Raw genomic sequence first — 27484 nt, 5'->3', positions numbered from 1 at the left:
TGAAAAGAGTGGAAAAAAATAACGCGCCAGGTAGGGGTCGAACCTACGGCCTTCTGCTTAGGAAACAGACGCTCTATCCACTGAGCTACAGGCGCCACTGATGAATACGTCTATAAATTTCCAATCGTCTATATCTACTTTCCCCTTTATCCCACTTTGGTTTATTGCTTGATTTTCTGTGTCTTTCGTCTATTCTAAGTACCACCGAACTGTCAAATGTATACAAAGAGTTGATGTAGATACATGACACTAATACGGCGTTCTAATTGTTAAATGCTTAGTTTTTCCTCGAAATAACAGGCATGGTACGACAATCATTTAAAAGAGGCTCAAGAGGAAGTAATAACAGCAAAAAAAAATCAAACAAGATGCATAGAATGAACTATTTTGAACTTAGTAAAATCTGTTCTTGAAGATACAGATCCTAACTGAAAACCAAAAAGCCAACGCCTTTCCAAATCAAAGAACGGGGCTTCTGCCTCAAAAATGAGCATTTTTGTAGAATAGAGCGAGACGGCAAAAAAATAGTCTCAAAGACAATAGTATATTAACACCGAAAGAGTAGTTTTTTGGAAGCCAAAATAGACCACAGTTACTACCGTCAGGGCCGAAATAAAACCATTCTCCTGGCAGATTATGTTTCATTTTTGGTTATCATAAAAATCTAAATTGAGACGCTACATCCTAACCCTCACACACCAAAACCACCCCTTTAAAATATTCCTCCATGGATGGCCCACACCACGTCTCCTCTCTTGCTCCTCTCCTAATTGTATATTTTAACCGGCTTCTCATATGCGTGCCGGTTCTACAACAAGAGCGTTCAAACATATTATTAACAGAGTTTATAGAATGAGAAAGTGTTTAGAGAGAGAAGACAGAGATAAGAGTGTCTTACATGATAAGCCCGTTTAGGAGCATTATCAACGTGCTCCACCCCAAGATACTGCTCCCACGCCCCATATACATCCTTTCTCTGTTTCCAAACATTTCAGTTTTCAAAAAGTAATGAGAGGGTTAAGTCTTGGATTATTTTTTTTTTGAGAATTTAAGGATAAAAAAGGCGCTTTTTTTTTACCTGAAAGCGATTGTAAACAACATCTGTGTCCTGCAAGTAGTCGGGACGTCCCATTGAAAAAGAAGCAAACTTCCACTGGATAACATCAGAGGGAAAAAAAAACCATTAATAACAACAAACTTATTATCATCTCAGCAGTTATTATCAAATCAGAGCAAGACATGCATACCTTGGCAAACTCATCATCAGGTACATGAAGTTTCTTTTGGATACGGGTCTTCATTTCTTCCAAAGTTTCACCTTCGTGGATCACCAAAATGAAGGGGTCCCCGAAATTATGAACTTGCTGTGAAAGAAACAATGGTCAAAAAAAAGTAATGGACACCTCAAGTAACTTTTTTTATAAGAAACTTAAAGCTTAATAGAGACTACCACCTGACTTTGTCCAGCCTCTTTGGCAAAATGGTACACATGGATTAACCGAGCATTGGGACCAATATTTTTCTCTTCCTCGGGTATCTGAGATTTCACAAGATAGTTAAAGAAGAAAGTCAGCATCTTCGAAGTCATTAACCAGTGTAAAAATTGCAACTATCTTATTTAGTATAAGCTCAAACACAATTATTCCTCCCAAGCATTCAATTAGCCTATACATCAAGGAACAATGTGGTGTGCCCTCTTCTAAAGCAACCCTTGTGATATCGCCAACAGCAAAGAAATTGTCTCCTTCAATTTACAAATATACTTCAACCAGCAAGATCACATCATCGTAATTTTGTCAAATCTGACCTTACAGAAAGAATACAGGCAACAAATTCAAAGAAGCAAGAATCAACATCCAAAGAAGTTGAGGCCTGGTGATTTACCTCCTCCGCTAGTAAAGTCCAGTAGTGGTCATTGATACTCTCAATTCTTTCGGTAGATGCAAAGATCTGCAAAACGTACCCAAGCAGATTGGATCAAAATTTACAAAGTTTCAGAAGATTGCCAAATTACATCACGCAAAATTTGGTACAGTCTACAAGCCATCATGTTAAATTAGTAAAAAAAAGATAATTACAATGTCAAAGACGAGAATTAAGCATGTTACCTTGTAGATTTTGTGGGAAAACACCTCAAGCAACCTCAATTCTGCATCTTGATGTGAAAGCTCCACCTGAAGCATTTTATTTAAACCCAAAAAACATTAACCGTCAGGAAGAGAAAAATGCTTTAAAGTGGCTGCTACGTAGATATGCATGCAGTATTAAGACAACAAGATTGCAAGTAGATTGGATCACCTTTGTTTTAAGCTCGTTAATAACATCTCCCACAGTACTCTGCTTAGGAAGTCTCATAGTGAGAACTGTCACCTGCAAATTTAATAGCTATAAGGATTGAAAGATATTTATATTAGTTGAAGAGAGCTAAGTTGCACAAATCTAAGTTGAACACTTACTTCGTCCTTTGAAGCATGACGAAAAGCTACTTTTAGAGTCTTAAGACCTTGCAATTCTGGTAGGGGAATGTCCAGAACTTCATAATACAAAATGTCAGACATCTGAAAAAAAAAAACAGAAAGCACTTATATAAGCAAGTCTGCATTGACAGGGAAATAAGAATATATCAAGCTTCACTCAAACAATCACCTGATTATAGTGAGCTAACATGTCTGAAAGATGGTCAACTCCACGGTATTTGATATATTGAGGCTTGGGTTGCTGGGAGTAGCAATTGTGAGGAGTAAGCCTAATTTTCGACGGATCATCAAGGCCAATCTTCTCAGCCAATCTTTCCACAACATCGTCATATGTGTGCAACTTTGACCTGAAAGTAGAAGCATTACGAATTCAAAACTGGATACCCGATTTAATGTTGTCTATAGAGGTACTTACAACTCCATAGTAAACTCATCATCTTTTGGTTTTTCCAGGGTACGAAAACGCACCACCTGCACGGATTAACAAACAACGTTTAAGACACGGATAATCACACCTTTGACAGGGTAAGAAAAAATAATACTTAGAAATATCATACTTTTACTTTAAGTTGCCATGATAAATGAATAAATGCTTATTTGCAACTTTAAAAAATTTATAACACGACACTCTAACCAGTTCACTATTGTCTCAATTGCCCAGTTTTATTATACCTCTCGATTCTGTACATACTCCAAAAACAATGGCACATCCGGGTATGAATATTCATCGTCCTGGATAGAAAGAGCTTTCTGATAGCAAATGATATCTCCATCTTCAATCTGAACGCAAGAAGCCCATTTCAAAAGAAGAGACACAAAACCATGAATAATTGCAGTTAATACAATGAGAGAAACATTACTTGAGATAGTCTAAAAGACGTATTCTTATCCAGTTGTTCGCACATTACACAAGGTTGAAACTTTATTTCCTGAAATGAGCACCAAAAGTAATTCAATGGAACGTTTAATGCCATAATTATGATGAAAAGGTAGAATTAAAAGGCACCAGCCCTTACCTCAAAAAGTTCTATTTCCTCATCAGGAGTAAAGCCGGCCATTTGAATCAGTTCCCCTATTATATCCATGGGCTTACTGGAATTTTTCACCATGAGCCTGCCAACATATCTGCACCATATCCACAAATTTTGTAACAATAACGAAAGATACAAATTCAAGTAAATATAAAACACTTAAAAGAAGAATAGGAGTAAGGGGGTGACAGATTTTTCATTCAAGAGGAAAATGAAAGATAGAGATAGTAAGAGTAAAGATAATAGGAGCAGTATAAAACATTTATTTGAACAGATGCCAAAGTAGAAACGGGTGGATGCTAGAGTTACCTTAGTACTCCATTCTCAGGGTCGTAGAGCTTAAAGAAAAGAAGAATATCTTCATGTGACTTGTCTGGGGGAGGAATAGGACGCCCATCCTATATATTTAAATAATTAGCAAAACTATTTGCGCTTGTTGACAAAATGGTTTCAGAATTTCATCAAGAAATTGGACTCAACAATTAAACGAGGCAAGAAGTATTACCGGTCCACGCTCTATTTCCAAGAACAGCTTTAGTTCAGCATTGTTTGCCTTGTTTGATGCCTCTTTTATATGTCCAACCTACAATAAGATATTCAGAATTATGTATCTCAAAACAATATTATAAAGTAACAAACTGGCTTATACATATACAGTTATTGGGAAGGGGATTTGGCTTAGTCCAAAAATAATGAGTAGGAAATTAGTAAAACATATGAGCCCATGGAGAACAAGATACAATTTTCAGCTTGTAAGAAGCAATGGCAGTTTATGACGAGACCCAAAAATGCCCCACCCCTAGTACAAGAATAATTTCGACTAAATTTATTAACGCAGATTTATACAGAGATTATCAGTGATGGTTTTAAGGTGGTGAATATCAAAAATGTCTAGCACATAAATAATCCCGTATGAATGAAGCAACATATATGCATAGATTATTTATATAAAAATGGATAAGTACCATCTGTAATTCTTCATGAGATAACAGGGGGCGGTTGGGACGATAAGTATGGTTTTGCCGCTTTGCCCAAATCCAGAACCGCTGCATCTCAACCGGGACACCAAATTCTTTGGCCACCTCTTCCTACATGAGGATAAATTTTACAAATTGTTATAGCTAGAAGCACACAAGACACTAGATAACTACCAACAACTAGAAAGTTTCCATCAGAGACGACATCTTATAAGAAAACTTATACAAACCAGACTCCGAAGAGCATAATTTTTCTCATAAAATCCTCTGATCACTATTCATCTGTTCCAACATGGATTTATTTTACCAGAAAGAAATTTCCTCACAAAACCAATCTCCAGCTGAAGATTAGGAAGACAGAGGTATCTACCTTAAAACGTAAAAAGGGGGTCTGTTTCTCGATTCGAAAACTCTTGACTTTCTCATGATCAACAAGATCAAAGTACATATTCTTTCCAACTTGCTCTGTTATGTCTTCATCTCTTGCGACCTTCATAAAAGCATAAATTGCATTAGTAACATCAGTATCGATCTATACAAGAACTAGATCAGATAAGAACAAATTTTGAGACCCAATTTTAGAAAAGCAGAAAACCTTGACTGTCGTGAAGAGGTGAGCTTCAGCCTTGTATTTTCTTTTATCTTCTTTTTCTTCTTGTTCTTTTTTCAGCCTCACCTGTCAGTACATGTTAAACTCATTTCATTTAAGCAAAACCAAGTCAGATAGACACAGGAAAAAGCGTGTAACTGAATTTCTTACCCGTAAATGTTCTGCAACGTCTTTTTCATCAACGTTGCATATTATTTTATCCTTGTCGCTTTCCCGAATGTAAACAAGCATGTATGCGTTCGAGTACTTTGTGAATTTAAAAGGTGGATTATTTAAACCAGGATTGTTCTGTGGTAACTGCAGAGACTTTGAGATACATGAAATGAGAAATATGACTTACAAGGCAAACATATAAAACTTAAAACAAAAACTTTACCTCTTCTTCGCCACCATATTGCTCTTCCAGTGCCCTATTCACATCTTCCTTTGTCACCCTTTCATCATCGAATTTATACCTGAAAGAAAAGGACGGATAAAATATGTTAATTAGTGTCATCTGAAAACACACCAGAAAGCACAGAAAAATACACTACTTATTTATTTCAATGGATAAACTGGGAGACAAAGGGCACGTGGAGAAACAACAAAGATCTCTTATATAGTGAATGATCAAGTATGGAACCAATTTCACACTACATACAAGTTCAGTGATGAGGGTAAAAGATTCAAAAGAAATCCAATAACATTTCAACTATCACAATACATAATTTCAACAATGCTAGCCTAGATAATGAACAAACTAGCTTTCAGTAGAACTACTTAAGGGTTACAATATACAAAACTTAATTTCGCATAAAAGGAATAAGAGACGGGGAGATGGAGAATATAGAAGTACACACCACTGGTCTGAGAGTGTTGGCCTGATATAAGCATAATAGTGCCCTCCATTAACTCCACCACTATGAACTAAGACACTGCATAGAAATGAGTAAACAGTTTAAGCCAAAACACATTAGGCAACAAAAAAAAATTACTACAGCATAATTCATGATGTCTTTCACTTTCATTAAAGGAAAATTAACTGTCCATATAATAAGGGAATCAACGTTAAGGCAACCCGATTCCCTGAGGAGGAATCTAGCAGAGGATCAAAAGAACTTGACACTTGAAGAAAACATCCTACTACAATTGTGAATAGTTCTAATTGAATCTACCGTAACTCAGCGTTACATAAGGCAAGATACAACGGAAATTATACCTGTGGAGTGTATAGAGGTTACGGACACTCTTGTCAGCATCAGGGGATAAATATTTTCCATTCTCTCTGTCGAGATCCAGTTGAAGAGGAAACTCATATCGATCATTTATCTATAAAATAATGGTACGTCAGAACTCACCAACATATATTAGTGCAAACCTAAAATTAAGTCAACGCATGGCTCAGAGGAATTTCAAAAACTAACCTTCACCATTGTGTCTCGCATAAAATCATATTCAAACCTCTTGAGCTGAAGTTGAAGTACGGGTGGAAAGTCGGTGAACAGAACACCTTTTCTTGCATCCTGAAAACATTAAATTTAAATAAAATACGTGGGCCAAGTATGAAGTAACTGAATCAAATACAATTAATTAAATTCTAACAGTTCTTACTTTATAATGATTTCTATAAATTCATAATATAGCTTTCAGACTCATTACAAATCCTATACCAATATGCAGAGAGCTAGAAAGAAAAGAAGGGTACCCAAATAATGAATTTCGCAATTCCTTAAACATTCCCCAGTACCAAATTATGAGAAGGAAAGAAAGAAGACAGCTTGAAAACATAAACATAAAAGAAAGAGACAGCCGACCTGCAAATCATGTCCTTCTGCATGGTATTTGTTGTCTCCTTCAAGGCGTTCAACTTCAACATACTTGTCAAACGAAGCATATACATCTTTGCAGCCTTTAACATCAAGCTGGAGATCTGCGTAAATAGACAAATTACACGGATGTGAAGTTATCTTGCTAAAGCATATTGATTCTGATAAAATAAGAAGCCAGACGCCATGAAATACGTTACTGTTTAAAACTACATACCATAGAATGATTCTTTCCGTGTGGATTTGTAATCTACATTGATGCACTCAATGTAATTCATTTGGTGACCCTCGAATAACTTCTGTATTGTTCCCTCCACAACAGTTCCCTTGAAAGAGCAAAAAATATTAAACACACAAATCAGTAAGTGAGGATGGAATAGAAGAAAAGCTCCGCAAAAGAAGACATACCTTCATTTTGTCCTCAAGCTTTTCACAGAGAACTCGGTTGAGTTCTTGAACATCATGTTGCATGAACGAATCATAGGTATCCCAGCCAAACGACTTTGTCAGCTCCTTTGTAGCTACACTGTTGTCATTATATTGAAGTTTGTAAAACAAACTCTGGAGGGCCAATGGTATGCTCGCCGTAGGTGCATCATTCTCAGTTGTTGGCATGTGGTAAACAGCCTACAAGAATCGAGCAGTATTGAGATGTCTTTATCTCGAATTTGGTGAAATCCTTATTTAGCAAATCGAAAAGAACAAAACAAGACATGTGTCCCACCTTTCTGAAGTAAGGAATGTGGTATAACGTCTCTAGGAGAGAATTCATGTAACAGGTAGCACCTTGGTTCTTAAGTCCAACAAACCCCGTCTCTTTTTTTGAGTCATATGACCAGTAATCAAGAACCTTCCGCACAGAAACTTCAGCTTCAATCAGAATAGTATCATTAACTAAATACCCACGAGTGGGATCGTAGAGCTCGCCCAGAGGCATGAATGATGTAAACCCCCAATCGCTTTCTCTTGCATTGAATTGATGTTGGGTCTCTGCAGCCATACAAAAAGAAGAATTACCATGAAGACTGCATCTACTTATTAAAACAGCAGGTTGACCTCAAAAAAAAGAAAAGTAGCAGCATCACTGGCGGTTGATAAAATTCAAAAGGTACATGATCCACATTAATCATCCTCACTTAAATTAACAAGTAAAGCATGGTCAATGCTAAAGAAAGCAGTAGCTCGACTCAGTCACAAGGTCCACCACAAACTCCTTTAAAAACCCAACACACTAACTTCGAGAAATAAAAAAAAATTGCCACTACTTGCTCATTATACGAATGCATTCAGAGTGTGTACATGAATAAGATACCTTTTCTCACGGAGTATCTGTTGTTGATCTGATTCACTACAGTCAGGCCGAAATGTGCATACCTGCACCACCCGTATGGCAGACTCCCAGAGTCAGCAACATCCAAGTACATGGCCAAATGGTCCACATTGTTTCCTTTCGGGAAAATCAATACTCGCCTGCAAGATAGACAAAAGAAAATCAACTCACTCATGTCAATAAAATCATACGCACATCAGGAAAAGTGTATTGGCTATTACCATTTGTAACCTCCAGCAACGAAAACATCAGAGTAATGCTTCCTGGTGTTGAGCCTAGTGAAACCTGGGATAAGCCAGGTGAATTTCATAGTGGGAGGTTCCTCCACTGGCGGATTCTCCACAACAGCACCAGCAGCAGCCCCCTCAGGTTGAGCAACTACAAATGCATCAACAACATTGTTAACGCAAAACCCTAGCGCACAGTGACAGTATCCACAACTGATATAGCATCTGCACAATCCAAGAGCAGAGAAGCGGATCGAATTCAACTGAACCCGAAAACATTACCTTCCATGGGATGAGGTCCCTCTACTACATCAGAATGCGGAACCAGCATCTCCTCGTCCTCTTGCTGCTGTAAACAATCGGTTTAAAAAAAAAAAAATCAGAGTTCTGACTAATAGAAACCCTAATTTCACGAACGTCAAAACAGAAACAGTAATCACTTATACACGAAATCACAGTATCTTCTAGACGATTTCTAGAGAAAACAAAACCCTAATGGATCAGCCTGGCGAAGAGAACAACGAAACAAGGTGAAATCAACGAAGAAACCGACGATAAATTGATACAAAAGGCAGTATAAGGTTAATCGGAGATTACATCAATCGGCGGCGGAGTCATCACAGTCATATCTAAGAGTGAAAAGAGAGAGAGAGAGCGCCAAAGAGCAGGAGGGGTAGAAGAAGAAGTGAGGGAAGAGAAATAGAAAACTTGGAGAGTAGATCAATCGATCCTTACTCGCTTTATGAAGGGGATAATTGCGATATTTTCGCAAAGTTGAGGGCTTTGTATGGTAAATCCTCTCCGGGTTATAGGTTCCCCTGATGGTTCTTCTGTGAAACGTGACAGGCTAATGAGAATGGGACAGGTATTTAACCTGCTGAGACCGAATAAGAAATATCCACGTGGCTTGACCGTCACTGTGACCGTGACGGTGTTGGGAGAACTTTGTTTTGATGATCATTATGGTGATAATTAGGTAAATAGAAATAAATCTTTCATAGTAATCAGGAAAACACGTAAAATTTATTACTTTAAGATTTTCTGTAGATTTTTTTATCAGCAAAATCATGAATAATCTACTAAAAATAATAAAATAGTAAAACACTCATCTACCTTCATTTATAAGTTTTGTACATATATGCAAAATTATTATCTTTATTTGTAAAAATAATATAATACCCCTTGTTAGTATATTATATTTAGATATGTTTTTACAATATATATATATATGTTTTTACAATATATATATATATATATATATATAAGTAATCATCTTTGCAGTAGAGAAAGATTTAGTAATTAAAATTTAAATTTTATTTGGTCTGAATATCTTAGATAATAAAAAGTAACATAATTTTTAACACATAAACAAAATAATAATAATTCTAATGCAGCAAAGAATATGATTTATTATGGAATTATTATAGTCTAGTGGTTAAAATTTAAAAGCTTCTATCTACAAAAAAATTCAGTTTTCAAATCCTGAAGAAAATGATTTATTAATACAGGTTATTGAATCGTTTATATAATTTTTTCACAGCTGCACGGTTATAATAAATCAGCGTTACAAAAGAAAAAATGATCCATCTAAAATGCAGGATTTGAAAGGATTTGAATAAGAAAAATAAGCAACAAACTGAATAAAAATTATATATTTTAAGGTGGTATTTGTAACAAATTGTTCTCGGTTATTAAAGAAGAAAATAGCATCTACACCTATAGAAAGACCGTATTCACCGAGCTGTCATGATTTCTTCTAAAACTTTGATATCTAACATATTCTAAAGGTGAAAATATAATGGTCTGTAAGTTTGCATATGATGCTTAAAATCTATGTTCTAGTATTTGTTTATGTTGATTCTATTCCATCAAACTGGCTTTGAATTTTAAAATCTTCTTAGATTATAATAGTTTTTGTTGAAAAGAAACAAAACATAAAGTGGAGAGAGGCATGCAAAGTCATCTAACACGTACAAGTGGAAGGGTCGAACATAGTCTAAATTAAAAAATTAAAAAATATATATATATAAATATAACATAAAACATTAAATTTCTAGACAGTATTAGATTTTGAGCTGATAGTTAAAAAAAGATGTCAAATATATATATAAATAATAAAACGCTCTGCCTTCTTTCTAAGACCACCGCCGTGCATCTACGTTTCCGGCCGGCGGAGTGGGCTTCCACAGCCACCGCCGGTCCGGCTTTAGTTTTCTTTGTTTTCCTAGTTTTCTTTGTTTGATAGTTTTCGTGTTTTTGTCTTTGGTGAGGGAGAGATCGAGCGTTTGTTCCCTCTCGGTTCACTAAAACCTTTTGTTTCCGGGAAGAGGTGGCTCCCACAAGCACCACTGTCGCCGGCTTATGACTCCGGGGGTGGAGGCTCTCGCAGCTCCGCGTCGCCGGCTTTTGATTCCGGGGATGGAGGCTCTCGTAGCTCCGAGTCGCCGGCTCTAGGAGGTATGGATGGAGAACGACGCTCTCTTCAGTTTGACGGCGTGGCTAGCGGTGGATGAGATCTCGACAGGCGATGAAGCTCTCCACTAGGCGATGTTACGGCGAGGAAGACGGTGGTCGTAGTTGTAGCGGTGTGATTTCGCTTCGGATGGCTTGCGGTGAAACGTCGGCGGTTTCTGTTTTCCGGCGGTGGTTTTCTCGAAGCATCGAAGCGGTGACGATGGGTGAAGAGAAAGGAGACGCGTGTCCCTCTTGTCGGTGAGGATTAAACACGTAGACATGGCGTGGTGGTGATCTGGCCACGTGGAACGCAGAAGTCGAGTGGTGGACTTCGGGTTTGGGTTTCTGTGGGCCTTTCGTTTTGGCCTTTTAGTTTGGACTACTGGGCTGTGTCCCAATTGCTGGTCCTAGTGGTTTTGCCCTCGTTGGGCTTTTGTAGTTCGGTTGGGCTTTTATGCCTTTTTTAATATTAAACTTAGATGGAAAAAAATATAAATAATAAAACAAAATTTTGAAAACTATTCTATTACATGTTTGAATATATCATTAATATTTTTGGAACATTGTCTATAAATAAATTGAAACGGCTCAGGTATGTCTGTCTTATTCCACGTTACATTCTGAACCATGCTTGCCACGCGTCCGTTAAGTTTCATGACTTATCATCTTTGCATGTAATATATAAAAGCATTGCAAAGGAAAAACAAAGTTTGTCACATCACATGATCATTTTACTGAAATTATAAATAAAAAGGAGATCAATGGCGGAGGATCAAGCAACGGCGGCGTTGAAAACATCGACGGTGGAGAAGCAGCCGGAGACGACGGAGGCTGAGCCACCAAGAGTCACGACAACAACAAAAAGGATGCTGGTTGCCATAGACGAGAGCGATTCGAGCTTCTATGCTCTTCAATGGGTCATTGACCATTTCTCTAGCCTCTTAATGACCACTGAGGCAGCTGAAGCAGAAGGTGACCTGCTCACGGTGGTTCATGTGCAGTCTCCGTTCTATCATTTTGCTGCTTTCCCGGCTGGACCCGGAGGTGCAACAGGTCCGATCTCGCTTACTTCCTCTTTTTCAATTATTGTTCCTTTAATTAACTTTCATTAAAAATCAATATAGTTTTGAGTTTGCTCTATACTATAAGTGAGCTAAAAACATGTACACTAGTCTACGATATAATTTATCTGTTACGATATAGTTAGTAAAAAAAATCTGTTAAGATATAACAATAACGTGGTTCTGTGAACCGATGTACATATAGCAGCAGTCTACGCATCGACCGCGATGATAGAGTCGGTGAAAAAAGCACAACAGGAGACCTCTGCAGCTCTTCTCTCTCGTGCACTCAAAATGTGTCGAGCCAAACAGGTTATGTATCAATTTTGATTTTACAAATAATTCTGTTAATTACTTGGAACGTATAAGCCTTATGCTCATATCTATATTATTATTTGGAATAACGTAGCTAGTGACTCAAACAGGTTTCCGTTATTTTTTTTTGTAACTCGGATCCGGTTAGGTAGTACACGAAGAGCAAACAAGTCTATGTGTTTTACCGTAACATTTCATCAAACACGTTTCTGATGCAGAGTGTAGGCATCGTCGGGTTATATTTATTAGTTGAATTACACATTTTGATGAGTATATTTCATTAACTAACTAGGTTTCACTATTTCGCATAAAAACTAACTAATTATATACAAATCTTGTGTGATGCATATGCGCAGATACGCGCTGAAACTCTGGTGCTTGAAGGCGATGCGAAGGACATGATTTGCCAGGCGGTGGAGCAAATGCACGTTGATCTTCTCGTTGTCGGTAGCCGTGGCCTCGGCAAGATCAAAAGGTATATTACAATACTTTCTCACATTATTTACCTTCCTAATCTCAAAACTTATGACCGCTGTTTCAATTTGTTTGCCTTTGTGTGTTCTGGAAGAGCGTTTCTTGGGAGCGTTAGCGATTACTGTGCTCATCACGCCAAATGTCCCATCCTTATCGTAAGGCCACCAAAGGAGATAACTAGTTAAGTAATAAAGTCTACTACTGTATGGGCGAAAGTGTAGAACGTACGTGTGTTTGAACTTTTTATGGGCGTGTAATCGAGCCAAATAAATGCAGTATGTTAACCTGTGATTTGTGTAGTGACTCAAGTGTGTACCAAAACTGAATAAACTGATGCGAAATTGCTTGAAGCATCAGATACTTATCTATTCGAAAGTAGTTCAGACGAAATAAACATCATAAGACAAGAACAAAACATCTGTAGCATAGTGAAAACAAAACATAAATTTCATTGATAAGATTGTATCCACCAGGTCAAAAGGAAACTCCTTAACGGTTGGCCTTGGCAACTCTCTCAATCTCATCCTTCTTTTTGATGGCGTAGCTGCAAGAGATTTTGGGTATTATTATTAGCTCAACTGATAACACATAAGGACACAACGTTTAAGAAATGTGTGGAGCGTGCTTTTACCTGTTGGACGAGCCCTTGGCTGCGTTGATCAACTCATCGGCAAGACACTCAGCAATAGTCTTAATGTTTCTGAAAGCAGCCTCGCGAGCACCGGTTGTGAGCAAGAAGATCGCCTGGTTAACACGTCTCAGAGGAGAGATATCAACGGCTTGTCTCCTAACGACACCAGCAGATCCAATTCTGGTAGCATCTTCACGAGGACCACTGGCCAAGCAACAAACAATACAATCATGTCACAACGACATTACAGCATAAACATGTAACGCTTATCAATCTCAAGTCTTCGTACCTGTTAACAATGGCATCAATGATGATCTGAATCGGGTTGGCATCAGTCAAGAGGTGGATGATCTCCATGGCGTGCTTGATGATCCTCACAGCCATCAACTTCTTTCCGTTGTTTCTTCCGTGCATCATGAGAGAGTTGGTGAGCCTCTCAACAATGGGGCACTGAGCCTTCCTGAATCTCTTCACGGAGTATCTTCCCGCAGTGTGGGGGACAAAGGTGGCGTGTTTGGCTGCCTGAACTCCAATGTAGTCAACAAGACTGATGTCTGCAACCTACAACATAAGAAAAGTCGTAACGTTTCAGACACAAAAAAAATGAATATAAAGAACAAAAGATTCCAGCAGAGCTTAATACAACACTTAAACTAAGCTAGGAGAAGAATCTTTATACAGATAATTAAGTGTTACCACCAAAACAGGAGTATATGTTATACAATTTGATCTTAATATGTGATCGGGACATCATCACAAGAGAAAGTTGCATATTAGTAAAAGCTAGGTTCCAGGCTAAGTGTGAATATCCATCAAAAATGAAAATATTACCACCAAGACAGGAGCATAGGTTATACAATTTGATCTTAACTTAAACGCTGAAAGCTAATGTGACTGTGATTATCAATCAAATCTAAAAGGAAAGTTGCATAAACATGAAGGCTAGGTTCCAGCTAAGTCTCTGATACAGCAAAATGAAGCAGGCGAGGACTGAATCACACAGAAGCGAGCAAATGAAAGCGAATCAAAGAGGAGGAAGTTACCGAGACGTCATCGTAGGTCCAGCGGTTGAAGAGCTTGACCTCGTTGGTAAGCTGCTGCTGAATCTCTGCGTCGATTTCTGCGGCGGCGGCCATGGCTGTGAGAGAAACAGAGTATGAGCGAATTCCACAAGTACAGTGAGAGGGTGCGACAGAGAGAGAGACAACGGAGGAAGAAGATCACCTGAGATCGGTAAGCGACGCGCGGGAGAGAGTGACGGCGGGGAGAGAGAGAGAGAGATCAAAAAGCTACGAGAGGAGGGACGAAAACCCTAAGAGTGATTTATAATATACAGTTGTGGATTAGGGTTTTGGGCTCTAGTGGTAGTGGAGCTCTCAAAATGGGCTTCCATTTCAGGTATCCAGTACATAACCGGGTCAATGTGTTTAACCGTTTGTTTCTGGTTTAGCTGGTTAACTTGCGGTACTAATAAACTACTATTTAGGCTATTTTCCTAATTATCCCAGTATTTTATCGTAATTTGGCTTTTGTAGGAATAGAACTAAAATTTTGTAAAATTATCACAGATATGTTTTGCACTTATGAACACTTGGATTTAGGTTTCTCAGCAATTTGATTTTGGTTTATTATTTCAATTACGGTCTAAGATAGTCAGTGATCACCGGTCTGAATTGGTATTGGTACAATCATTATCATTGCAAGATATCAAAATTCAAAAGGACATATATCCTGTTAGTATGTACATGAACAAACTGATTTTGACTCCAACCAACAAAAAGAGGAAGAGGAAAGGTTTCACCATGAAAGCTAGAAGAATGGGAATAACAGATACTCTGCGTAGAAAAGATTCCATATAAACCGGTAATATCCTGCAATAGCTTCCTGCAACAATGAAAATAAGTTTCCATCAGATACACACTACACTGATCAATAATGATCATTCACATCATCATCGTCTTGCGAAATATTTCAAGGAATTGATATTTTTGAAGGAGTATTTTTACCTTTGTGTAGTTTGCTTGTTCTAGTATCCATGTCTACAAAAAGAACCAACCAATGAGATTGATGAATATATGGCAATGAAATAACGCATATAGTATGACGTTTGGGATGGGCTTTACCTGGAAAATCAAGCATGAAGCCAAGATCATATGTGCAGGAATCATCAAGCTACCTCTGAAAACCTGTCAAATGTTAAAAAGATAGATGGATTAAGCTTTGCATACTAAGCAAGTGATAGTATTCCAGCAAAAATAAAAATAAAATGTGGAAACAGACAGATGATTTACCTGAGGCATGTAGAAAGCTAGAGATATGGCAGAAACATAGTTCACTAGCAGAAGTCCAGAACCGAGGAACGCAATGTTCCTCACTCCAAGCTTTGTTGCTAGCGTTGATATTTGAAACCTTATACAAAATCAAATCCAAGGAACATGCTTGATTAACTAAAACATGCTTTCAACAAAGGCGTAAAGAAAATGCTATAATAATAGTATTTAACTTACTTGCGATCTCCTTCAACATCAGGGAGATCTTTTGTAATAGCAATGACCAGTGCAAACAGTGTCACAAAAGACGTGATGAAAGCCACAGGTGCACTGCAAAATGCCCAATAGAAACTTGAGTAATATAATATAAGCTACATTATGTTATGACTTATGATGGTGCATATGAAGACTAACCTCCACTGAAACGAAAGTCCAAGGGCAGCTCTTGTAGCATGGTACACACCAAAATTAAGAAGGAAACCTCTTACCTGATCAGAAAATGTGGATACACAAGACATGTTACTAAGTACAAGTTTCTAAATTCCCCAAGCCACTAGTATTGGAATCATTAAGATACAGAAGGATAGGACAGCGCCCTACCGTGGCAATTATAAGAAAAGCTGCGACTGGAAATCTTTTCATTCTAAGTGGTGGAACAGAATAGATGGTCCCCAGAAAGAGGCCAAGAGAGTATAGGCATGTAATGAATGGACCGAAGTTGAATCCTACAACTAACAGCCCTGCAACTGCAAAGAATATCACCAATAGCCACGCAGACTGCACTGAGAGATCTCCTGCTGCTATTGGCAAGTATGGCTTGTTCACTCTGCAAGACAAAAAGAAAATCCAAATTCAAGCAAAAATGAGTTAGATGATACACTGATTAGGATGTAGTGATCACATGCGTTTAACTCATAAGTAGTAACACATTGCACACAAAATGCTTCATAGTGATGATGCATTTAATAATAATGGTGACTAATGTATATCAAATGGTGCCACATACTTGTCAATTCCAATGTCGTAGATCTGATTGATGCCAACAATATAACCATTTCCACATATAAGAGCAAGAAGACCTGAAAGTGCCTTGAGAACGAGACTCCATTTGATGAGATGAGTGTTCTCTATCAAAGCTCTTGCCACCAAGGCACTGCCATTAAAAAAAAGCCAACACTCAATCAAAAATGAAACCAAGGAATATATACTATAGAGCCCTTTTCAATAAATCAGTATGCAACCATATACTAACGTTGATCCTAAAGCTGTTCCACGGATCGTATGTGGCCTAAGAAACCTCCAGCAAGCATTCTGAAAACGCGAGATTCTATCCAGAACTGGATCAGAACCAGCAGCACCAACCTGAGAACATGCCTGGTAGGTAGTATCCACTCTTGTGAGTACCATTGAAAAGATCATATCAAAACAAACAAGCAACGGTAATCAAAAACTATATATATATAGTATAAAAAATGAATGAACACATCCTAGAGAAGCAACATAAGATAATGTTTCAAATGAACTGAAAGGCATTCTCTACTGGAACAGATCCAATGCTAAGAGATTGAAAAGGTCAGAACTTTCTTGATTAATAATAGTCAAAGTAACGGCTAATATGCCTGATAGTATCAACTCTTGCGTGTTAAATGAATTTAATGCATTCTCCATTGGAACAGATCCAATGCCTAAGAGATTGAGAAAGGTTTGAACTTTATTGACTAATAGTCAACGCAACGGCTAAGAGACTTGTGAACCGAAGAGAAACAGAGAACGAAACCATACCCGGATCGAGATTTTTCTGAAATTAGTTGAAACAAGTTTCGACCGCATACACGAACTTGATAAGCTAGTGAAGGCAGCATCTTTGTGACGGCTTATAAGCTTCCCAGCTAAATGCAACGAAGGTCTGTGATGATTAAAAGCTGCTGAGAAACGAGGTGATACAGACGAGAATCGAAGACGTGGTGATTGCGAGATCGAGAGCTCCATTGATGATTACACTAGCCAGTAGCCACACAAAACTCTGCTACTTGCTCTTGCACAGACAACCGAGTTTGTCTTTTTTTATTTTGGTTATACCGACCATAAAGAGATTGCATTTTGCAATTCGGTCCCTATATTCTTGACATCTGTCCAAAAAATCCTAAAACTCTTTAACTTTATTTATAAATAGCAGAAGAATTGACCCATCTACAGGACACTGGCAACTTAAATAGTTGTGTTGTGTGTCCAATAACCTTCATCATTTCGATTTAGAGTTCAACTGGCTTACAAAATGTAGACATTGGACAAAAGTTGAAACTATAATCAATTGATGAAGTAAGAAAAAAAAAGAGTCAGTTAAGTAAATACAAAACTGGATTACATTTGATGATGACTCTGACTCTGCACAACAACAACAAAAAAACATTTGATAATGACTCGAAAAGTGTATTCAACGAGGTTAATATTTTCAGACAGACAAAACATAAGGGAAAAAAACACACACCATGTTAAGTTTGGTCTCTCAAAAAAAAAGATGTCAAGACATATTTGGTTCGGTTTCAGCTTGTGCTTTAGAGAAACCTTCTGAGCTCTTTGTCAATGCTTCAGCTTCATCAGAAGCAGTAGCCCTTGAGTTGATGATCGTCTCTGCTCCCTCTTTAATCTCCTCCTTGCCCATGACTATTCTCGAGGGTGCTTCGCTTTTGGTTTCATCTGATTTCTTTATCTCTCTATTCCCTTCATTGGCATCAGTCTCTAAACCTTTGGTTTCATTTGTTATCGACTGTTTTGTCTCTGCATTCTCTTCCTCCTCTCTATCTTCAGCAGAAGCACGAGCATTTAAGTTGATTGTCTCTGTTCCCTCTTCATTCTCCTCCTTGTCCATGACTATTCTCGAAGGTGCTTCGCTTTTGGTTTCATCTGATTTCTTTGTCTCTCTATTCTCTTCATTGACTTCAGTCTCTACACCTCTGGTTTCATTTGTTCTCGACTGTTTTGCCTCTGCACTCTCCTCCTCCTCTCTATCTTCATCAGAAGCACGAGGACTTAAGTTGATTGTCTTTGCTCCCTCTTCCTTGCCCATGACTACTCTTGAGGGTGCTTCGTTATTGGTTCCCTCTCTATTCTCTTCATCATTCACGTCATTCACTTTAATCTCTAAACCTCTGGTTTCATTTGTTCTTGACTGTTTTGTCTCTGGACTCTCTTCATCCATGACCACAACTTCTGGAGCTTTGGTTTCAGTTCTCACTGACAAATCAGCTGCAGAGCTGTTGTCACCTTCTTTGCTAAACTCGCCTATCTCTAAAAGCTTTTGAGCTTTTAGTTCCCCTTCTTCGTTAACATTCTCTGCTATCTCAGCTTCAGAAACTTTCTTTACATCATCTACTAAAACCTCAGCTTCCTTTGAAACCACGGTTTGCTCCAATGAACCAGCTGTCTCTGGTTTTCCTTTGACCTCAGCTTCTTTCTTCTCTGTATCTTCAGGCTTAACAGACTCCAAAACAGTAATACTCTTTGGTTTAATCTCTAAAGGCCCCAGCTTTGCATCAATCTCCTTAACAAGATTCGTCAGCGACCTTGCATTCCTGGCTTCGGACAACCTTGCAGACAACTGCAAACAACACACCACGAAAAGTTTTAAGAAACAAAAAAAAAATCTTCTTTAAGCTAAATGCATTTTGCTGATATATTTTTCACCTGCTGTATCTGTTCAGCTCGGGGTTTGAGATCATCCACAGAAGCTTCCTTGTAGATACTCTTGAGAACACACATCAAATGATTCCCCACATTCTCCACCTGATGCTGCTGAACCTCGCACTGACGCACATCATCAAGACAACCAACAGCACGAAACGCACAGTTCACAAGCTTCATAGGACACACAGTAATACAATGCCTGTCCATCTCACGCCTCATAATACTCTCTCCACAGCTCTGCTCACACTGTATTATCTTAAACGGGCAAACGGAGCCATGACTCTCCATCTGCTTCGCGCAGAACACCGCATTGCACCCTTCGTTCTCGCAGTCCATCGTTCTATACCCACATCTCAACGCGTGCTCAGCTAGCTCCTCTCCCGTCCCAAACTTCATCTCGCAGTGAGAAAGGTTCTTAAAGTCGACGTTTTTAAGCAGCGTCTGAGCTAGTCCTTGCCTGTGATCGGTCAACCAGAAGCCGCTTATCTCCATCTCCTGAGCGAAATCATCAATGTTATCTTCTCTCCTCTCGCTGAGGAGCCAGCCGGAGACGCGGCTGAAGAGGTTCCTTTTCGAGGTCGCGAAGTCGTCGATGAAGTCGGAGACTATGTCGAAAGGGTGATGAGAGGCTTCGGCGTCGTCTTGGAGGACGATGTGCTCGGCGACGAAGGTTTCGCTTCTGTGAGTTAGGTACTCGATCATCTCTTTGCGGATGTCGGCGGCAACGGAGCCTGGGCTTTTGAAGATGTCTCCGGTCGTGTTGTCAACGCAGGCGGTGGAGAGTCCCGGGAGGAGGGTTTGAGCCATCTTGTGGACTAGCTCTGTGTCGTAGAGGTCGCAGTGGAAGGAAGGGCCTTTTTCTTTCTGGTCGTCGATTTTGTCGAGATCCGAGACTGGTGGATCCATTTTTGATTGGGTCTGGATGCGAGATGAAGAACGAGAATCGGTTAGAGATCAAGAATAAAAAAGGTCTAGACTTTCTTGAGTTTTTACAATAAAAGAGAATGATTCAGAACGGGGACAAGTCTTGAATCCGATCAAAAGCGATCCAGAAAGTTTCGAAATTGAGTCTTATGTTACATGCAAATTCAACTGTTGGATTGATAAAAAAAAAGGAGAAGAATTTACCGTAGAATTGGTGTCTTTAAGAAGAAGATGGAGACGAGATCGCAGCGGGGAAGGAGTAGAGGCTGTAAGGGAATCGGATGAAGAAGAAGACGAGGAAAAAGAAGAAGAAGGGAGAGGGAGACAACACCTTTGGTTTTGGCGCAATAATCGGTCTCTTTTCTTTCACCACAACTTTTGGTCGTCTCTTCTTTTTTTTTTGAGCAACCTAATATTTTTTGTTATAAATGGTTTCTGTTTCTTTTTTTTTAGAAAAAAAAAATAATTTATAATTAATATAGTTTCTTGCAATATTTAATATAATTTAAATTTTGGTTTTTATAATTTATTTACAAGCAGATTTAATTCCAAATAATAAAACTAAATTAAATATAATTTAATTAGTAATTAAATAACAAAATATTTTAATAATATAAATTATCTTAATTTATAATTAATAACTTATTTGAAAATAAATATGTGACTCAAACTATTAAAAGTAAATAATATACACATTATATGCTGTCTGTTGTAAAACTTGTATTTCTTCTTATTATTGATATGCCAATAGGTATCTATATATATACATGTTACAAGGAAGAGATAAATGGAAAGATCATATTTCCTACATGGAAATAGTAATATCCTAATACAAATATGCTAATACATAAATATGGTAAAGTCTAAGTCTTCCTTTCTTCTTCATGCGTCTGGTCCGGTTCGGTATTGTCTGTCCGGTACGTCCACCCGGTACTGTCCGGTACGGTTCGGTTATGTCCGTCCATCCAATGGTTTATAACACTCCTCCTTGGACGCCATAACCGTTTCAGAGTTCATAGTGTGCTTCATGTTGCCTCATTAAAACCTTACCAGGAAAACCCAGTGGGAAAAAACCTTGGTGAAGGAAAAAGAGTACAACACACACTACTCCCCCTGATGAATGCATCACTGAAGATGTCCGTGTAAGGACTTGTAAATATTGATTCAGTGAGCTTGGAGTGTCTGTGTTTCTTTCTCTTAGAATTTCGCAGAAGAACACTTGGACGTACTGTGCCTTATGTCGTCCAACTTATAATATGGTCGACCATTATGGTCCTTGACCAAAAACGTATGTCTCTTAGACTACTAACCACTTTACTTGGTCGGATCTCATCCATAAGTGTTTATGGATCGTCCTATAGTATGACCTGGTCGTTTATGGACAGTGAGATATTTCTCTTAAGTACTATCGAAAATGTACTGAACTGGTCGATCCATATTGTGTCATAGACCTTGTCTATACACGTCCATAATTTTCTCATGAGTGTCTTAGATTATAATTTTCTCATCAGTGATCATTACTACAATGAGTTTTACATACTCATTAGACTTTGGTTCTATAACCAAGTACACTCATCGGACCTTATTCTTGGCAATCAATCTTTCTTGCCATATGTACTATCCATACTGATAGTTGATACCTCAAAAGTCATACCACGTTTTGGGTTAACAAAATTAGTCATCTCTCATGGATGATTCGGCTGGAAAGAAGCCGGACATAGTCTTTGATTTGGTATGGTCTTTGGCGTGAACCATAATGGTTCTCTTCGCTTTTTGCTGTGACCATCTTATATCTTACTTAGGGTGTGCTGATCTCATACACATACCCACGACTATGGTCTCTGCTATGAGTTATTGCAGTCTTTATATACATAGTCTTAAGAATCAATCTTGTTTATACACACACACAACCTTTGATGGATGTCTAAGATGTTGTTGGTGTGTTGCTATCAAGCCTTTGTCGTAGACCATTGGGTCAAAGACCATGACCAATCACATGGTGATTGGTACTTCTCTCATACGGCTATATCTGTATATGCAGTCCCATGTCCTTAGTTCGTATGGACCTTTGCTAGGCGTGCCTATGGACTGCTACATGATAGCTGATCTTTTGAGATCTAGAAATAAACTGTATCAACCTCTCTTTAGGCTGGTTCCAAACACAAGGGATTTTGTACTTCTTATAAGTATGTATGGACTGAATTGGATTGTTCTTAGACAGATCCTTTACTTATACAGCTGCTTAATGACTCAGTCCATGAACAGCTTAGGAACAATGCTGTTCATTGAGAATTTCTTTTCTCATCTTTGTGGTACCTTTATAATATTTGATCCAGTGATCCATATGCTTGCTTACTACGTTTTTATCTCTTACTTATGACCAGACCTTTGTCAATTTCGAATCTGAGTAGTAGCATCCACCACATAGGAGTATATCTCTTTATAAACTGTTTTTCGGTCTCTGTGAGTAACCTTGTGTAATCAGCTATGTTCAAATGCTGTAAATAGGTACATGCACGTCTTAGACCACGTGACCATGTCCTTATCTCACGGTTTACTGTCCTCACATGACCCATTCACTGGTTTTATCACTTGATGGCGTTTTATGGCCAATACGTCCATCTTTCTTTACTTTAAACCCCACGTCCATTTTATTCTTTGTGAGTACTCTCGTGGGTTTATGATCCTCGCATTATATCTTATACTCAAGTGCTACTTTCTTTTATGAGATCTCTTATATGTAAATACATCAGTGGTGTTAACACTCTTATGTATGGTTCCATTGTGTTCCAGACATGTCCAAATCGATTTGAGATTTCATTATCTAGGACCTTTATTTCCTTGCAGTTTGGCGTCCCAAACTACATGGTCTGGTACCTTAGATGGTTAGCTGGCCAGCCTTATCTCCATGTCCGGACTGGTTCCCTTTTGAACTCGGATTTATATCATTCTGTGCACCTTTTCATTTCTTTCTATCCGAGGTTCCTTTATCTTATGGAACACTTTGGTCTATCTTGTATAGACTCTGTAGCAACTTGATTGTGTCTCTTAGGACATCAAATTTCGTGGTGCATAAGCTGGTATGACATTTTGTCATTCTTTTCTTTCCTTTCGGGTCAATGTGTCTGGCATCTAGTTCTGCTAGCTTTTGCATTAGTTGATCACATTCTTTGGACGTCTTAGATTATATTTCTAGTCCGAGGATCTTGCCAAGACAATGATGGTTAATACCAATCTCTTACTCTTTATCCAGCTTATAGCTTTCTCACTTTTGATGTTGGACAGTCGGATTACTCATGCAATCCGTGAACCTGGCCATTTAATCTTATCACCCATATTTGGCTCAAGGTTTCATATAAATTCGTGGGAGAAAGTCATACTTCTATCCAACATATATTCCCAATTCTTATCTCAGTTTCTATCTTAGAAAGCACATATGAATGTGGTGGTTAAATCTCTTTAAGATTCATATGTCTGGTCGTGACCCGTATTCAATCTGAGATGGGAATATCTATGCTCACTTATATGGCCTGATGCATATTGTCTTTACACATGTATATCAGTGTGTTCCCAAGCATTAGGTCGTGGCCTTTGTATTATAGGAAATCGGCCAAATGATTGTCCATGGTTCTGTTCTCGACCCGGTCAGTTTCATCGTCCGTGGTACGGTCGTATGAACTTTGTTGACCGCGTCCACGTCCTGTCCATCCATCCCGGTCTCGACCGGATGGTTTATCATGATGGACGTGGCTTGTCTTTGTATTAATTTTCCATGGTCATAGACCATGTCCCACGGATCATGTTCATGTTTTTATAGTATGGTCATGTACCACACGGGTGTGTATTCTCCCCCTCATGAACATGCTATAAACCATTATGCCATTTCATGATACTTGGGACAGTTAGGCCTCATGAGCTTCCCTTGTGTACATGTTTCACAACGTGAGATTCTATGAGATAACTCTTTTGTGCCTTTCAATTATTTGCATCAAGTTTGGATCGATCCGGATGGCTAGTCCGGTCATGCCATTAAGTGTAATTTTGTATGGTTAACCAACTGGTTACCATGGCTCTTTTGCCTCTCATCATACTGATCTTAGCATAGTATTAATCAGTAGAGTATATAGGTATAGTCTTGACCACTTTCTTATAAGGCCTTAGGCGATTTTTCTTTCAAAATCTGTAGGAACCTTTTGTTCTCTTTTGCCCATTGTTTCTATATGGAAACCATTTCTTGTTAGTACTCAATGGGCCACGAAATTGGGTGTATATAATGCCCTTCAGGCAATGCCTTGGCTGTGGTCTAACTATCCTTCTAGAACAAGATTTATTGGGAGAATTTTATTTTTATTTTTCGTGGATATTTTTATGCTTTGTAATTCTAAGATAAATAAAAATCATTCAATAAAAAAATTCCAATAAAGGTTTTCATAAAAACACCAAATCATATAACATAATAAGATTTAAAGTAAATCAAACAAACAAAGCAAAATTTCAGGATGTCAAATGGCCTTTTAGCCTATGGTCAAGCCGGCCACTCCAACTGTCACTTTGGATGTGGCTTCCTCGGATTTATTATCTCTTTCATCACAATCTGCTTCATAACCACTCATCTCATTCTTTATTTTATTCATCCACTCTCTTTGTAATAAGTATGAGAACAGATCATTGTATGTGGTGAAACATTTCTCTCTATGATGTAAAAATAGATCTCTTGGATCTGCTGTAGAGAATGTCTTTTCAAGTAATTTCTCATCTGTTAACTTTTCACCACATAATATCAGGTTATGAGCTATTTCGGACAGGGTATAATTATATTCTTCCACGGACCCATAGTCCCGGAATCTGAGGCTCATCCACTCATGCCTTATTTTTGGTAATAACACCTTAGTGTATCTGGACATTAATTCTGTCCAGAGGCATCGGGGGCTCTCTATATCTCGGTACTGATTTCTCAGTTCCTCAATGAGATGATGGCTCATTACTGTTAATGCCATTTCGTTCTTGGTTCCATGATCATCCTTGATGATACATTTCCCAAGACCCTCTGTCCATAGTATATATGAGATATTCATTGCCCATCCTAGATAATTTTCTCCAGAAATTTCTAGGGTATCATAATCCAAGGTTGACATCTGAATCATATCAATCAATCAATCAATTCTTAGAATTCATGCATTCAAATAATCAATCAAACATGAAAATACTTTTAGAAATTTTATCACTCAATATATCAATGGTTTACACCAACCAAAACAAAAATTTCTAACAAGTATTAATTAATCAACATGAAATATCCCTTTAAGCAATCATATATCAACTTCAGAAATTTTCAAGTGTTCTTATGTGATCTAGGTTCCTGCGGACCTAACTAAAAAAATTTCAGACAAGTGATATATGAAATATAAACTATATGTTCAGGGTTATAATGCATCAGGTCTTACGACCCTTAGGTCACACGACCACAGTACATGATGCAAAGCCACACGGCTGGTTAGTATGAACAGTCAGATTCATTTAATCTATCCTAGCAGGATGATTCTAAGTGTTCAGGTCGGATTTAATGTAAATCTATCAACCTAATGAATCAGACAGTCTAGCAACCTAGATGAACAATCATACTAACAACCTAAACATCATTATGTATGCAAGTGAACCACACGGTTCCGATTGAATGATTATAACTTAATGCAATCGATTTTTATCAACCTAGCAATCAATGATCAATGGTGAGCATTCTAGCAATATTCCTATTTCAAATTCAGTTGGAATATGCAATTTAACAAAAGCTGAAAACTTTTCAGAAAATAAAATTTTCTATTTTTTCAGAAAAGGAAATTTTCCATTTTAGCAGAAAGGAAATTTCAACAAATCAATCAATCAAGCAATCAAGAAAATAATTCAGATTTCAGTTTATAGAATTTATAGTTTGTGAAATCGACCAAGATGGGTTTAAGGGGTGATCGATTTCTATTGGCTCCGATTGATCATTCAGATCATAAGGTTTTCGAGATCCAAGAACACTTAGTGTTTTGGTTTTAATTGATTTAATCAATCTCTTATTGAATAAGGAATATTTGTGCTTCTAACAACCTAATGACCGTTTGATCTAGCAACTTAACGGGAGAACTAAACCAAATCCTAATTCCTCAAATTTATTTAGGGATTCAATTGTCCTAGGTTTTTAGGTTCATCAAATTTTAATGTTCAATCCTTTAACAAACAACCAAATTCGTTTTGATATGGTTCCAAAGGGTGTTTCAGATTTTATTTACCTTTAGATTGGAGAGAATCTGAAACTGGACCACCTAGAGAGAGGAGAGAAAACCGCGAACGGCTTGAACGTCTATCGCGAGCAAGGAACGGGCTGATCGGATCGTCCGGAACCTCTACCGGCTGTTGGATGAACTGTCGGATCGTCTGGTGGCTTATCGGGTGCTGATCAATTCGTCGGATGGTCAGTATGTGTGCTGGTCGGATGAGAATGGAAAGACAGCTAGGGTTTCCTTTAGTAAAAAGGAAATTGTCAACGCGGATTGAAACGGAGGTGGAGAACGCGTCTGAACTCGGATTGAGACGAGGTTTGCGGCGCTGGATTCTTCTCGTCGAGAGCTTCATTTGATATATGGAACGTCGGCTAATCCTTATGGTTTGAGAGATACGTCGATTTGAAGTTGCGTCCGAATTAGGGTTTTGAATCAAGTTGACGGCGCTTCTTGTAATAGCTCGTGAGAACGCGTCCGGTATCGGATTGCGATGAGGTCGACGGCGTTGGATTCGTCTCGTCGAGATCTTGAATTTGATAGGTGGCTCGTCGTCTGGATCCGTCGGGTTGAGGAGATACGGTGTTTTGAAGTTTCGTCTGATTTCTAGGGTTTATGGTGGTTGCTGGGAAAAAGGGTTTCGAAATTCACTCAGGGTTTTCTCAGAGCTCTCGTGCTGATAACGTGTTGTAAAACTTGTATTTCTCTTATTATTGATGTGCCAATAGGCATCTATATATATACATGTTACAAGGAAGAGATAAATGGAAAGATCCTATTTCCTAGGAATAGGAAATAGTAATATCCTAACAAATATGCTAATACATAAATATGGTAAAGTCTAAGTCTTCCTTTCTTCCTCATGCGTCTGGTCCGGTTCGGTATTGTCTGTCCGGTACGTCCGCCGGTACTGTCCGGTACGGTTCGGTTATGTCCGTCCATCCAATGGTT

General features: G+C 38.3%; 5 protein-coding genes and 1 non-coding gene across 8 annotated transcripts; 1 reads left to right on the top strand and 5 right to left on the bottom strand.

The window, feature by feature from the left end:
• Nucleotides 1–22: 22 nt before the first annotated feature.
• Nucleotides 23–95, bottom strand: TRNAR-CCU (transfer RNA arginine (anticodon CCU)). The gene has a single exon. It is a non-coding gene; the product is annotated as a tRNA-Arg (tRNA).
• Nucleotides 96–525: 430 nt separating this feature from the next.
• Nucleotides 526–9273, bottom strand: LOC108860405 (ubiquitin C-terminal hydrolase 13). 2 transcript variants are annotated; one of them, XM_018634288.2, is made up of 32 exons: nucleotides 9055–9273; nucleotides 8740–8806; nucleotides 8452–8608; nucleotides 8213–8370; nucleotides 7625–7890; nucleotides 7309–7527; nucleotides 7118–7226; nucleotides 6889–7004; nucleotides 6499–6597; nucleotides 6294–6403; nucleotides 5935–6009; nucleotides 5472–5550; nucleotides 5246–5392; nucleotides 5081–5161; nucleotides 4856–4975; nucleotides 4474–4596; nucleotides 4014–4091; nucleotides 3818–3906; nucleotides 3494–3602; nucleotides 3338–3406; nucleotides 3150–3257; nucleotides 2893–2948; nucleotides 2647–2824; nucleotides 2457–2558; nucleotides 2299–2370; nucleotides 2109–2174; nucleotides 1885–1950; nucleotides 1454–1537; nucleotides 1248–1364; nucleotides 1079–1153; nucleotides 899–976; nucleotides 526–808 (listed from the first exon to the last, which is right to left on the bottom strand). In XM_018634288.2, exons 1-32 carry the CDS (start codon nucleotides 9082–9084, stop codon nucleotides 767–769), a joined length of 3345 nt encoding a protein of 1114 aa, XP_018489790.2. In that variant the 5' UTR covers nucleotides 9085–9273; the 3' UTR covers nucleotides 526–766. The 2 variants fall into 2 exon arrangements, with proteins under 2 accessions (XP_018489790.2, XP_056866373.1); XM_057010393.1 differs by having other exon boundaries at nucleotides 8740–8803.
• A 2361-nt stretch (nucleotides 9274–11634) lies between these two features.
• Nucleotides 11635–12992, top strand: LOC108836114 (uncharacterized). Of its 2 annotated transcripts, none has more exons than XM_018609314.2 (4): nucleotides 11635–11964; nucleotides 12181–12284; nucleotides 12644–12762; nucleotides 12856–12992. In XM_018609314.2, exons 1-4 carry the CDS (start codon nucleotides 11673–11675, stop codon nucleotides 12944–12946), a joined length of 606 nt encoding a protein of 201 aa, XP_018464816.1. In that variant the 5' UTR covers nucleotides 11635–11672; the 3' UTR covers nucleotides 12947–12992. The 2 variants fall into 2 exon arrangements, with proteins under 2 accessions (XP_018464816.1, XP_056842376.1); XM_056986396.1 differs by having other exon boundaries at nucleotides 12178–12284.
• An 82-nt stretch (nucleotides 12993–13074) lies between these two features.
• LOC108836115 (40S ribosomal protein S5-1) lies at nucleotides 13075–14772 on the bottom strand. The gene is made up of 5 exons (XM_056986395.1): nucleotides 14617–14772; nucleotides 14436–14530; nucleotides 13682–13953; nucleotides 13393–13596; nucleotides 13075–13305 (listed from the first exon to the last, which is right to left on the bottom strand). Exons 2-5 carry the CDS (start codon nucleotides 14526–14528, stop codon nucleotides 13251–13253), a joined length of 624 nt encoding a protein of 207 aa, XP_056842375.1. The 5' UTR covers nucleotides 14529–14530; nucleotides 14617–14772; the 3' UTR covers nucleotides 13075–13250.
• Nucleotides 14773–15065: 293 nt separating this feature from the next.
• Nucleotides 15066–17721, bottom strand: LOC130495167 (homogentisate solanesyltransferase, chloroplastic-like). Its single transcript, XM_056986394.1, has 10 exons — nucleotides 17445–17721; nucleotides 16915–17036; nucleotides 16669–16815; nucleotides 16263–16488; nucleotides 16077–16150; nucleotides 15900–15992; nucleotides 15684–15801; nucleotides 15516–15578; nucleotides 15399–15431; nucleotides 15066–15276 (listed from the first exon to the last, which is right to left on the bottom strand). The coding sequence occupies exons 1-10, from the start codon at nucleotides 17649–17651 to the stop codon at nucleotides 15202–15204; spliced, it is 1158 nt and encodes a 385-aa protein (XP_056842374.1). The 5' UTR covers nucleotides 17652–17721; the 3' UTR covers nucleotides 15066–15201.
• Nucleotides 17722–17955: 234 nt separating this feature from the next.
• Nucleotides 17956–20659, bottom strand: LOC108856889 (uncharacterized). Its single transcript, XM_018630791.2, has 3 exons — nucleotides 20475–20659; nucleotides 19347–20264; nucleotides 17956–19260 (listed from the first exon to the last, which is right to left on the bottom strand). The coding sequence occupies exons 2-3, from the start codon at nucleotides 20250–20252 to the stop codon at nucleotides 18184–18186; spliced, it is 1983 nt and encodes a 660-aa protein (XP_018486293.2). The 5' UTR covers nucleotides 20253–20264; nucleotides 20475–20659; the 3' UTR covers nucleotides 17956–18183.
• Between the last annotated feature and the right edge of the window lie 6825 nt (nucleotides 20660–27484).

This window comes from Raphanus sativus, chromosome 5 (genome assembly GCF_000801105.2).
Source record: "Raphanus sativus cultivar WK10039 chromosome 5, ASM80110v3, whole genome shotgun sequence".
Taxonomy (NCBI): domain Eukaryota; kingdom Viridiplantae; phylum Streptophyta; class Magnoliopsida; order Brassicales; family Brassicaceae; genus Raphanus; species Raphanus sativus.
This window is presented reverse-complemented; position numbering and strand designations above follow the sequence as displayed.

Excerpts from the sequence above, each read along its gene's own strand:
- LOC108860405 (XM_018634288.2), bottom strand. The coding sequence starts at position 9,084 with ATGACTGTGATGACTCCGCCGCCGATTGAT. Across the intron at positions 7,227-7,308 it reads AGCTTGAGGACAAAATGAAG|GGAACTGTTGTGGAGGGAAC; the intron begins GTATGTCTTCTT and ends TGCTCTTTCAAG. Across the intron at positions 3,603-3,817 it reads CCTGAGAATGGAGTACTAAG|ATATGTTGGCAGGCTCATGG; the intron begins GTAACTCTAGCA and ends GATATGGTGCAG.
- LOC108836114 (XM_056986396.1), top strand. The coding sequence starts at position 11,673 with ATGGCGGAGGATCAAGCAACGGCGGCGTTGAAAACATCGACGGTGGAG. Across the intron at positions 12,285-12,643 it reads AAATGTGTCGAGCCAAACAG|ATACGCGCTGAAACTCTGGT; the intron begins GTTATGTATCAA and ends GCATATGCGCAG. Across the intron at positions 12,763-12,855 it reads GGCCTCGGCAAGATCAAAAG|AGCGTTTCTTGGGAGCGTTA; the intron begins GTATATTACAAT and ends GTGTTCTGGAAG.
- LOC108836115 (XM_056986395.1), bottom strand. The coding sequence starts at position 14,528 with ATGGCCGCCGCCGCAGAAATCGACGCAGAGATTCAGCAGCAGCTTACC. Across the intron at positions 13,954-14,435 it reads GGACCTACGATGACGTCTCG|GTTGCAGACATCAGTCTTGT; the intron begins GTAACTTCCTCC and ends CTTATGTTGTAG. Across the intron at positions 13,306-13,392 it reads GCCAAGGGCTCGTCCAACAG|CTACGCCATCAAAAAGAAGG; the intron begins GTAAAAGCACGC and ends AATCTCTTGCAG.
- LOC130495167 (XM_056986394.1), bottom strand. The coding sequence starts at position 17,651 with ATGGAGCTCTCGATCTCGCAATCACCACGTCTTCGATTCTCGTCTGTA. Across the intron at positions 15,993-16,076 it reads GGACTTTCGTTTCAGTGGAG|TGCACCTGTGGCTTTCATCA; the intron begins GTTAGTCTTCAT and ends GGCATTTTGCAG. Across the intron at positions 15,802-15,899 it reads GATGTTGAAGGAGATCGCAA|GTTTCAAATATCAACGCTAG; the intron begins GTAAGTTAAATA and ends ATTTTGTATAAG.
- LOC108856889 (XM_018630791.2), bottom strand. The coding sequence starts at position 20,252 with ATGGATCCACCAGTCTCGGATCTCGACAAAATCGACGACCAGAAAGAA. Across the intron at positions 19,261-19,346 it reads GAGCTGAACAGATACAGCAG|TTGTCTGCAAGGTTGTCCGA; the intron begins GTGAAAAATATA and ends TGTTGTTTGCAG.